The sequence below is a fragment of the Monodelphis domestica genome, chromosome 1 (assembly GCF_027887165.1).
Source record: "Monodelphis domestica isolate mMonDom1 chromosome 1, mMonDom1.pri, whole genome shotgun sequence".
NCBI classification, from domain to species: domain Eukaryota; kingdom Metazoa; phylum Chordata; class Mammalia; order Didelphimorphia; family Didelphidae; genus Monodelphis; species Monodelphis domestica.
Genome location: NC_077227.1, coordinates 714,355,571 through 714,367,694, shown reverse-complemented (window position 1 = coordinate 714,367,694; position 12,124 = coordinate 714,355,571). Strand labels below are relative to the sequence as shown.

Here is a 12,124-nt window from a genome sequence, read left to right as displayed (position 1 = left end):
CTGACTTTCCTGGGAACATTCTATTTGGAATCTTCACCTTGACTGACAGATGAGGTCCCCAGCTTTCTGTCTTGCATGCATATTCTCTTCCTTCATGCCTCTTTCCACAGGCCTTGGACTTAGGAAGAGTTTTTCTGTTTAATTGGTCTTGCTGTGACTCCCCGAGTCTACCCCCCACCCCTACTTCTGCCCCCTTCCCCTCACAACCCCTTGCCTCCCACAAGACTGTCATCTGCCCTGTTGCTGTTTTTTTCTCAGGGCAGTAAACATTGTGGGATACCTCACTCTTCTTTTTTTCTTCATTGCCCACCTTCACATGAAGGCTCGGTGCAAGCTGGGTTAGACAGACTTTGTATTTGGAGCTCAGCAGAGCGACCCCATTCCATCTATACTCTTTTCTTTGCCAGGTTTGGGATTTCATTGGCACTTTACAACCCTTGTTCACCAGCCTTCAACTTAAAAAAATAATTAAAAAGGAATTCTGAACTTATCCTTTCTTCCTCTACCCTGTTCCCCCACTCAGGGCCATGTCTGAGTATACAGTACTGGGTTGGAAAATGATCAGTGGATAGATGGAGCAATTTATTAATATGCCAGGTACTGTGCTAAGGGACAGGAAAATACATACAAGTATACAAGACAGTCTCTGTCCTTACCTTATCCATAAGGAGCTTACATTCGAATAGGAGAAGATAACTCATGGGGTGGGACACCCATGTTTAAGCAAGACATCTGAGAGAGGCAGAGATTCTGGGGACTAAGTCAAGCAGGAGTAAAGGGAGCTTGGCCAAGGTCCCTCTTGGGATTGAAGTAGAACTTATCAAGAGTGCTGCCCTCAGGGGGCAGCTGGGTAGCTCAGTGGATTAAGAGCCAGGTCTAGAGATGGGAGGTCCTGGGTTCAAATCTGGCCTCAGACACTTCACAGCTCTGTGATCCTGGGCAAGTCACTTAACCCCCATTGCCTAGCCCTTACCATTCTTCTGCCTTGGAACCAATACACAGTATTGATTCTAAGATGGAAGGTAAGGGTTTTAAAAAAAAGAATGCTGGCCTCAGGGTAGAATGAGAACCCAGACATTCCCGTCCATTCAGGAGAAGCAAGCATCAGACCCCAGAGTGCTCAAATAAATCTTTCCATTAGTATTAAAGTCTCCTGAGGAAGTGAAACCACCATCATGAATTTCATCCCCTCTCTTCTTCCTCCTTTGAGTTTGGCCAGTATCATAAAAGAGAAGAGTCCAGCCCAACTTAATCAAGATATTTAATTAATAATATTGTCTTGTAGCCTAAAATGCTAGGTGAGTGGATTTTATAATTTAGAAGGGCCTTAAGGAGCTTTATATAGTGATCCTCTAGTCCAGATCTTTTATTTTCCAGTTTTAGAAAGGAGGTGGGTTGGATAGAGAGAGGGGCTTATTTCATACTGCTTGCCACTTTATTCCCCAACACCTGGTCCACTGACTCACTTGCTATTAAGACAAAAAGACAGCCCACCTCTCTGAGCTCTGAGCATTTTCTTGGGCTGCCCCTATCCCTTGAATATTTTCTCTCCCCATATGGCTTCCTTTAAGTCCCAACTAAAATTCCATCTTTTACTGGAAGCTTTTCCCAACCACTTCCGATTCAAGTGCCCTTTCCTCTTTAAATTATTTATTTATTCTGCATATAGCTTATTTGCTTATTGTCCCTCACCCCCAACTCCTTCATTAGATTTTGAGCTTCTTGAGAGGAAAGACTAGCCTTTTTGTATCCCTGGTGCTTAACAAATTGCTCAGCACTTAGAGGCCCTTAATAAATGCATATAAACTCTCTTATGAGCTGATTCTCTAATAACTCTGAAGCCCATGTGATTCAGGATTGGTGTTAAACACAGGATTTTCTCTATAGATGGTGATGACCTAGACCAGTGATGGTGAATCTTTTAGAGACTAAGTGCCCAAACTGCAACCCTTACTCTCCCATTGGGCTGCTGGGCAGAGGGGCAAGTGGTGGGAAAATGTCCTCAGGCACCTGTGGAGAGGGGGAGGGGAGCTCTGGCATACGTGCCATAGATTCACCAACACGGTTCTAAGCCATTCAGTTTCTTGCTCATCTCACAGGATGTCTGTGAGCCTGGCATGGGATGAGTACAGAAGTACTATTCAAATCCAAAAAGTACTTCCAGATACATGAAAGGAGCATTTTTGTTAAGGTGAAGCTTAATCCTGCTCTAGCTCTTTTAAGGCACAGGGGCTCATTTAAAAGAGTTGTTGCATTTCTTATCAATGTTGGTGTGACATGCCTTAATGTTGGTAAAGGTAGAAATTAGTCAGTAAGCATTTTTTTTTAAACCTTACCTTCTGTCTTAGATTTGATACAAAATTTTGGTTCCAAGGCAAAAAAGAGGTAAGGAACATTTGTGCAACCCAATGAAATTGCTTGTTGGCTCTGGAAGCAAGGAGGGACGAGGGGAGGGAAAGAAAATGAATCATGTAAACATGGAAAAATATTTTTAAAATAAATAAAATTTTTAAAAAGAGGTAAGGGCCAGGCAATTAAGTTACTTACTCAAGGTCACACTGTGGATGTGTCTTGAGGCCAGATTTGAACCTAAGATCTCCTGTCTCAAGACCTGACTCTATCCACTGAGCCACCTAGTTACCTCTTAGCAACTACTTATTAAGTAGTGTGCCAGACACTGGAGATATAAATACAAATACAGTAATCCCTCCTTGAAAATGAGCCCACATGCTAATTGGGAAGCACCAAATACATCTATATGTATATCTGCATAAATACAAAGGTGGTGGGGTGGGGTGGGGAGAAGGGGGATCCAGAAAGTCTCCTTGCAGAAGATGAAGCTGAGCTTAGAGAGACAAGGGAAAGGAGGGGCCTTTTTAATTGATGAGACAGCAAAGGAGGCTGAGAAGTAGTCAGATGAGGGCAAACCAGGAGAGAGTAATGCCTTGAAAATCCAGAGAGAAGACAGTGTCCATGAGGACAGGGTCATCGACAGAGTCAAATGTAGCAATAAATGGAGAACGCTGAGTACTGAGGAGGGACCTGCACATGTGACAATTAAAAGATCATTCACTTTGGAGAGAGCAGTTTGAATTGAATGAGATGTTTGGGAGCCAAATTGCAAGGGTGAGTAAGAGGAGAGGAAGTGGAGGAAGCAAGTATAGGCTGCCAGTTTTTGTTTTTTTTCCCCCTGAGTTTGACTCAGGACAGAAATTCAGGATCACAGCTTGAGGGGATGTTAGGGTCTAGGGAAGAGTTGGGAAGATTGAGACTTGGGCATGTTTGAAAGTAGGAGATAAGGAGAGGCTGAAGATTCTAGAGAGAAGAGGGAGGTTGAGAATGCAATCTGCTAGAGAAGATAGAGGAGATGGATCTTCACATCTCACAGCTGAATGGCTTGTCTGCCTCCCTGGGGTCTCTCTTCCTACACGGTCCATCCTGTACTCGGGTGTTGCTCGCATGGAGGTCTCCAGTAGCTCCCTATTACTCCAGGATCAAATCTGAAATCCTCTGTCTGACTTTTTCAGTTCCCTTACACTTTGCTCTCGAACACACACTCTGCAGCCTCCAGGCTTTTGTATTCTCCATGGCTATCTCCCATGCTCAGTCCCATCTCCTGGCTACCTTCAAGCCTCCGCTAAAATCCCACCTTCTTCAAAAGTCTTTCCCAGGCCTCCTTAAGCCCAGCACCTCCCTTCAGTGGAGTCTGCCTACATCTTGTTTGTACACAGTGTTTGCCCATGCCTCCCACACTTGACTGGGAGCTTCTTGAGGGCAGGAACTGTTTTTGGCCTCTCTGTAACCCCAGAGATTAGCGCAGGGCCTGGTACACAGTAGGTGCTTGATAAGTGCTAACTGACTGACTGATTGGCCTTGGCAAGGAGAAGGGCCACCTTTTTGTCAGAGACCCATGTGGAAAAAGGAGAAGAAGGTGAGAAATGATGCCAGGGGTCTAAGATAAGAGAATGGAAGGAGAGGGAGCTCCTACTAACTGGCCTCAATTTTTGAGTAAAATTAGTCGAGGTCTCAGTATGGGGGGAGGGGGGTTGGGAGGAAGATATTTGACATGCTTTCTGTGTGGAAGATGGGGAGACAATCAGGGAAGAATAAAAGGACTTCCTTTGAAACGGGATCACATGAATCTGTAATATACCGAGTCACTTGTGAGATCTCACAGTGCTAGGCAACCCAGTAGTGTTCTCTTGTATCACCCTGTAGCCACATAGCCTCATCTGACTAGGGGCTCCAGGCAAACAAGGCCTCTTCTCCATGAGACAGAGTCTCTAAGCTATCTGAAAAGTGTTGGGTCCTATAGAGCAGTTGAACTACAAGCATGGGCACACCAGCCAAATGGCTGGATCAGCCCTGACTTGAGAAAAGATTTTTCGTGAGGCTTGGCAAAAGAGTTATCATTTGTAAGAATGGACTCTGATTTTTGGTTGAGAAAATAAGGTTACTGCAGGCAAAGAATCAGCTCAGCCAGTGTGGCAGAGGGAGGAGTCTGTGGGTAAAACTGTGGGCTCCTGTTTTTGACCAGGGTTGCTGACTACCCCAATTTACTTCCAGCTGTTGTCTCCAGCTGCTCTCCAATATGGACCTTTCCTTCTTGCTCTTCCCAGAATTTCTCTCCCTTTTCCTTCTATCATTTCTTCCCCGTTTCTCTTTTTCCTCCTCTCCCTCCCCTCTTCCATCTTTCTTCCTTCCCAATTTTGATTTCATGCCATTCCCTTTGACTAGAACACCCTCCTCTCTACTCTGTCCTCTCTGTTTTTCAAACCCTAATTTAAGCTCTACCCTTCTGTGAACCTTAACTCTCTCCCCTTTACTTAGAATTCACAGGAATTTCTGTTGGTAGCACCACTCCTTTGGCACTTAATCATCTGTTGCTTTTATTGTGTTTTTGTTCACGTTTCCTTCCCATTTAAGCCACCATCCTGGAACTGTTGGGTCTTATCTCCCCAGTAGAATACATTCCTCAAGGACAAAGATTCCTCTTACTTATCAGTAGCCTTCCACCCCCAATAGCACAAATGTGTGCCTCCCAAGTGTTGAATATTGGGATGTCTCTTGCTTCCTGTCCGCACTGTGGTCACCCTGTCTCTTCTCATCCCATTACAGATGATGTGCTGACTAAAGATGCAGGAGAATGCGTGATCTGCCTGGAGGAGCTGCTTCAGGGGGACACCATAGCAAGGCTGCCCTGCCTCTGCATCTATCACAAAAGGTACGGGAAGGCCAGGAGGACCCGGAGTTCTAAGGATGCTGCTGTTAGAAGGGCCTCACTGCAGCCTTCATGCTTCTCTGAAGAAGCTTCCCCATCCCCACACTTGTCACCGTAGACGAGGGCTTGCTGGGCATGAGATCAGGCCAGACCATCCAGGAGGCTATCGGGCTGGTAGAAGGGGAGAAAGGAAGGGCTGGTCTGAGGGCCCGGCCAGGGCACTTTTGACTGAGGTTTCGTTCTGGCTTTCCTTCCCTAGATAGCTACAGTCATGGGGAAAGCTGGGCCTCATCCCCCGTGCTCTGTCATGTTCTGTATCCTGACTGCAAGATTCGCTCGTCATCCTCCTTGGCCACGCTCTCCTCCTTACCCATCCCTCTCAGTGCGGGGCCGCGATGGCCCGGAGCCTCGCCAGGGGCTGGCGGGTGAGGGTGGGAGAAGGCTGGGCCGGTGCCCAGCAGCGCTCAGAGACGATAATAAGCACTACCTGTTTAGCTGCGGCACTAAAAGCGACTATATTTAGCACTGCCGAGGTTTCTCCTGCGGGCTCCACCCCGGCACCTCGATCTTATTTCCAACTGGAAGGAAGACGCTTCCTCCCCGATGACTCCGTGTTCTCAGCTAGAGACACTGTGTACCTTCGGCGGGCCACCACCTGTTCTCCCCCGCACACCTCCCTCCCTCCCCCTCCCGCCCACTTGAAGGCATAGCGACGGGCGGCCCACCAGGAAGTGGCGAGGCTGTTAGCAAGCAGGCACGGGGCCAGGATGCCCTGGTGGAAGTCACTGACCCAGGGGCCCCGGGGAGCCTTTGAAGGAGACAGGATCAGGGCAAGAAAACACTGGGCCCCAGGAAAGATCAGAGCACATTCTGGGCTCCCTCCCTTTGGCTCTCCGCGGGCCCATGTGCCAGTCAGAGGAGAGCTCTCACTCTCTCCCATCGTTTCCCTTTAGACATCCTGCCGTTAGCCGATGAGGGTCACACGGCGTCTTCCATCCCAGCCCTCTCCCCGCTGCCTTCCTCGGTGATGTCAGGCGGCGGCGGCAGCAGCTTCCCCTTCCTCCTCTTCCCCTGCCAGGGGGCACGTACTGTGCCCACCGAGCCGGCTGCAGCGCCAGCGGTTTCCCCGTAGACAGGCTGTTCTCGTGGGAGGCCCCCATTTCACTGACCCAAGACAGACAAGGGATGGCCCAGCCTGTATTTGCTTGCTGCCCCTTGCCTGACGCAGGTTGAGCCCGTGTGTTTCTCCCTCCACCACTTGTGAGGGCCGTTTCCTAGCAGAAGCCCGCCGGGTTCATACAGTCTACAGTGTTCTAACTGAAAGGGAGTCGTCCAGATTAATTTTAAACCTATAAAAACAGACCCAGAAGTTAAGTGACTTGGCCAGGGTCCTCCAGCCGGTCCATAGCAGAGTCAGTCTTGGGTGGTCTGCTTTGGGGGGGTCTAAAGATCAATCTCTCTTCTAGTAACGGCCCAGAGTCCTACTTGGGAGTCGTGCCCTGGCGTGGGAATGGTCGTGAGAGTGGTGTGGCCACCTGGTAACTAATGCTCTCGTGTCTTCTCTCTCTGCCTCAGCTGTATAGATTCATGGTTTGAAGTGAACAGATCTTGTCCTGAGCACCCTTCCGATTGACTCCTCAGGCATGCTTGCTGACTCCTCTCAAAGGTGAGCGGCTGCAGGAGAGGCCTGTTGGGGTCAGGCCTCCCCTACAGGATCCTTGGCAAGGATTCTCGGCCTGTTGCTTCAGGTGGGGGTAGGAGGCCACGATATTCTTAGAGCACCCTCCCTGAGGAAGGGGGTGGGAAAATACCACAAAATGACAGTTTTACGAGAGGCAAATGCTTTTGTGGAGGCGGGGGGATAAAAAGTACTAACTAAAGGGTGCATGATTAGGGATAGCAACTGGACCAGTGATGTTTTTTGGTATAGGGAACTCCCTCTGCCAAAATAAATGGGCACCTTCTCTGACACTTAAAAAATTAAGAGAGCACCGCTGAGAAATTAAGTGACATAGCCATGAGCCCAGTAAGTGTCAAAGTCAGAATTCGAACTCAATTCTTCCTGGCGTAAGACCAGTTTTCTATCCATGATGCATTTCTTTGATTATCATTCTGAAGACAGTAGGGCAGGGTAGAGAAAAACAGTAGAGAAAGGGCAATGGGTGATCACCATCACAGACCTGTACAGAAAGGAGTATAGAAAGCCCAGAATCCTTTTCACTGTTGTGCTTAATCAGGTTTGATGAAAGAGGGGCTCCCTCCGGAGAAAACCATGCCTCAGGCTGTCCTGGATAATGGGTGTCTGCCCCCCCTGACCTAAGTGGGCTCTGCCAGGAGCACACCAAGTCCAGCTAATCCTGAGGGCTTCCCCGAACCACAAAGGAGTTTCTTGATTTCTTCATTGGATTATCACCAGTGGCTCTTCCCCCACCCCACTCCCCTTCCCCTGTGTGGACTTGGGGTTTGATCTTTCATTTTCTTTCCCAGGGCACCTTGCTTTACTGCTGACCATCCTCTCTCCCATCCCACCTGTCCCTTCAAAGTTCTGGGCTGGTATTTTGTTTTGTAAAGAAACCCACCAATACCCTCTAATCCACTCCAGCACCTCAATTGGGTTTTGATTTTCTTCATCGTTTTTGGTTAGTTTTTGTTTTATTTTATTTTATTTATTTCAACTAAACCCCCAGAACAGATGATGTCAGACCAATCAGGGACATCTGCTATTTTTACAAACTTCACCTCAAATATTGATGACATGGGGAGAGAAGAGGAGTGGAGCCTGTCGCTGGATTGCGAGCCTGAAATCCTGTCATGATGTTTGGCTTCAGGGGGCTCCCCCCAGACACCAACAGCAGACATGACCCATTGAGCCCCCAGGCCTCTGGTGGGATGGAGCTGCTGCTGGCCCTCTGGCCAGACGGAGCACGACTTATTTATTACAGTCCCCAAAAGGACAGACAGCCCCCTGTCCCTAAGACAAGGCTTCTCAGGCGCCAGACAGAGCTTGGGACATGAGGGGACAGGGCACCCTTCTGCACTGACTTGGAGAGAGTTGTTTTCCCCCTTCTCCCTTGAGGACACTAAATCAGATGAGGATGAATTTGAAAGAAGAGACAACTGCAGCCCTCCCCATCCCCTGCTCCCACCCCAGGAGGGAAAGGGCATTTTCTTTTACCTTTGAAAGGCATTGTGGGTCTGTCTTTAACGTGTTTACAAACAAACAAACGAGTCTAGTGTCCACTGGTGTTTTTCCTGGTGATGTTTACAAGATTCCTGTTTTGCGTGACTGAACCCAGCCAAGTCCTCCCAGCCAGCATCCTCTCTTTCCCCTCCTACCGACTTGATTCCCATCTTCAGTTTGGGTTTTGCACTTTCCTCCTCTTGCCTCTAGACTCCACTTGGTGTCATGACTCCTAATTGCCAAAAAACCAAACCCTTCCAAGCCCCTTCCTCCTGTTTTCCATCTCCATTTCTCCTCCCCTGCCCTCACCCAGTTTTGGTCTTCAGTACAGTTCAGAGGATCTAAAAAAATCACAAGTGTCCTGCAAAGATGCCTGAACATTTTTCTTAGACCCTTGTGGATATTTTCTCTCTCTCTCTTTTTTTTTTTCAAAAAACTTTTAAAAATTTATTAAAAAAAAAAGGAAAAGAGGTACAGCCACACCCCTGTTTTCAGGCGCTCTGTTTGAGAACATTTTAGCCATCAACGTTCACACGTGGCATCAACCCATGCAGGATAGGTTTATGTATTTATATATTAAAAAAAAAACCTTAAAATGTTTAAAAAAATGTTCAAAGCTTGGGGGAAAACCTTTCTTCATTAGTCAAGGTGTTTTGATATGGTATTAAAATAATGTTCAATAAAAGATGCTTGGTGTGATTTTATTTTAATGGAGTTTTGCTTGTGATGCCAAGAACTAGTGATACTTCAGGCCTTTGCCTCCCCTCCTTTAGCTCATGGTCTCCCTGTTGAGCCTGAGATTGTCCTGATGGTTGATAGGTGGTTGATACCTGTACCCTGTCAGGTTCAGAGGAAAGACAGTCATATTCAAAAGCATTCTTATCAGCTCTGCTAGCCAGAGCTAGCTCCCATCTGTCCTACCGGCTTAGTACCACCTGGCCTAATGGTGAAAAATTGGGGGCCCAACAGCCAAAACGGCAATATGTGTTTGAACGGCGGCAAGAGATCTTGTCCCATCTGGGAAGAGGTTGGTGCAGAGGGAATAGGAGGGATGAAGGAGAGGGACCCTAGATTGCCTGGCTGAAAGGGTAGTTGACTGGCTTCCATCAGACAACCTTCGGCGGATCTCATGCATTCCTCTCTTTTGCTTATAACCAGTTTGTATCTTGCAAGGTGAGTCATGATAGCTTCAGTGGGGGGTTATAGAGAGCGGGGCCAGCTTGGGATTGGGCTAGAAAAGATAAGAGCCCTCCTAGCAGTACAAGAAACAGAGGATGAGCCTGAGGTGGCCAGTTGTGGACCCTCATTGTTCTGACCCTGTAATCCCAATAGCATTGCCCAATAGACTTGGGCAAAGGAAATGATCTGCAGCCAGTATTTCTGGTTGCTAGTGGTACTGCTAATGTCAGCTAGCTTTCCTCCCAGATCCATGGACCCATGTCAAGAGGATGATCCTAACTTTCCCTTTGCAGTTTGCCCTTAGGATAGAGGTAACTGAAGAAACAATTGCCCCATGGTCCCCACTATCCCAGGAACTGCCCTTTTTGTCCCTTTCATTCTTCCCTATCCCAAAACATGTTAGCTGCAAGAGGCTTTTTGAATAAGATGTACAATAAAATTACCCAAATATCTTTAAAAGTAAAAATCAAGAATATAAAACTTAGGTAAATCAGAAAATATGTTAAACATACATCGATTCCAAGTTCCAGCTAAGGAGAAATGGATGGAAGCCACCACCAAAGAATCAGTTTTCCCTTCTGAGGGAGAATGTTCGTCTGTTTTGAATTGCTAGTAAGCCACATTTATGCCCCAGCTGTCAAAAACAGGGTGGTATAATAGAGGCCTGGGTTTAGTCATGAGACCTGGGTTCCAGTCATTGCTCTTCTACTTATTAGCCAATGGCTGAGCCATTTGACCTCAGTTCCCTCATCTGCAAAATGAGGTGAGTGAACCATATTATCTTTCAATTCTCAATCCTATCTCACCTGGGTGCCCATGCTGCAAATCACCTCTAAACTTGTCTCAACCTCTGTAAAATAAGAACTGGTCCCTACTTCATAGAGCCTGATATATGTCAGCTATTGTTATTTCAACTAAACTGGATTGTTTCAAAGATGGACATGAGGTCAGGTTAATGGTGGGGAAGGGAATGTTACGCTCTCTCTGATTTCTCTGGCAGAACACAGTTTAGATCAGCAATGATAGAACAACAAAGCCTGTGGAGTATAAGACACACCTAGCTACTTGCCTTTCATGGGTTCAAGGAGCAAGGCTCAGGTTCATTGTAATCTCTTATTTTGAACTGGCAGGTACAATGTCCGATCTTTGAAATATCATGGGGAATGAAAAAGGTACTTCAGGATTCGAGGAGGATAAATGTCCTGATTTTCAAAGAGGATAAGAACGTGGAATCTACAAACTGTAGGCCAGTGATCTTGACTTGGATTCCTGGAGGAATTCTGCAGCATCATTAATGGTTAAGAATCACAGAGAGCCAGCAGGTTTTCATTAAGAACAAATCAAGCCAGACTAACCTAATTTTCTTTTATAACCGGGTTATTATACTAGTAAAGCAGAATAATACTAACTCCTAAGTTTACCTAGATTTTAGCCAAACATCTGGTAATCTTTGATGCAATACTTGTGGAAAATATGGAGGCATGGTTGATAAAAATGATAGGACCATTAGATGAATTTGGACCTAAAGAGCAATGCTTAAAGATTGGATGTTAATTTAGGCCTCAAAAATAGAAATTAAAGGAATTTTCACTGATCATCTCCTGAAAGAAATCCCAAGTTTAAAAATTCTAGAACTATTATAGCCAAATTCCAAAAATCCCAAGATAAGGGACAAAATACTACAAGCAGCTGGGGGGTGGGGGGGTGGGATTAAACTATTGTGGAACCAAAATCAGGATTACACAGGGCCTCAGTCTCCATGGGCATCTGTCAAGGACCTATGCCATTGGTCCTGTGATGGTTAGCTTTTTCCCCCAGTGACACAGACTTCCATGGATGGCATGGTTCTCAGGTTTGCCAAGGACACCAACCTGGGAAGGAGAGCTAACACGTGGGGTAGCAGGATTCAGAATTCTTGACAGGTTAGAAAAATGAGCTGAATCATGACAAGATAAAATCTCACGGGAAAATGTCGAGTTTACTGGGTTTCAAGAAATCAGTTCCACAACTAGCCAGATCATCCGGAAAGGATCTGTCCATTTCAGTACCCTGAAAGCTCACTCAGCCAACTGATATGGCAGCCAAGGAAAAACTTGGGGCAATCTTAGATACCATTGAGAAGCGGCACATTCAGGACCAGAGAGATGACAATCCTGCTGTATTCTGCCTCGGGTGCGCTCTATCCAGAATAGTGTGTTCAGTTCTGGACATTACATTTAGACAGGTTGTGGATGAGCCGGAGGAAGTTCAGAGGAGAGCAGCCAGGAGGGCCAAAGACCCTATGAGGAGAGGTTGAAGGAGCTAGCAGTGTTCAGCCTGGAGAACAGAAGCTCTGAGGCTGCTCGCAGATATTTGAAAGGCTATATGGAAAAGATAAGACTTGTTCTGGTTGGCCTCTGCGCAAAATTAAGAACAAATAGGCAGCAATTAATGTTGCACCTACTCGGGAAGAATTGAATTCAGATCCAGCTATAGATATTTGCCAGCCCTCTGTTCCCAGGCAAAGTCACTTAACTGCTGTCTGCCTCAGTTTCCTCATTTGT

The 12,124-nt window shown here is 46.7% G+C and overlaps 1 protein-coding gene across 4 annotated transcripts in view; it reads left to right on the top strand.

The window, feature by feature from the left end:
- Positions 1-9,087, top strand: part of ZNRF1 (zinc and ring finger 1) — an 89,231-nt gene extending 80,144 nt beyond the window's left edge. Inside the window, exons 3-5 of one of the 4 annotated variants that reach the window (XM_007477501.3) lie at positions 5,119-5,224; positions 6,797-6,887; positions 7,914-9,087. In XM_007477501.3, the coding sequence (XP_007477563.1) occupies positions 5,119-5,224; positions 6,797-6,854 (164 nt within the window). In that variant the 3' untranslated portion in view covers positions 6,855-6,887; positions 7,914-9,087. The other 3 variants (XM_007477500.3, XM_001362310.4, XM_007477502.3) reach the window with 3 other exon arrangements.
- Positions 9,088-12,124: the final 3,037 nt, after the last annotated feature.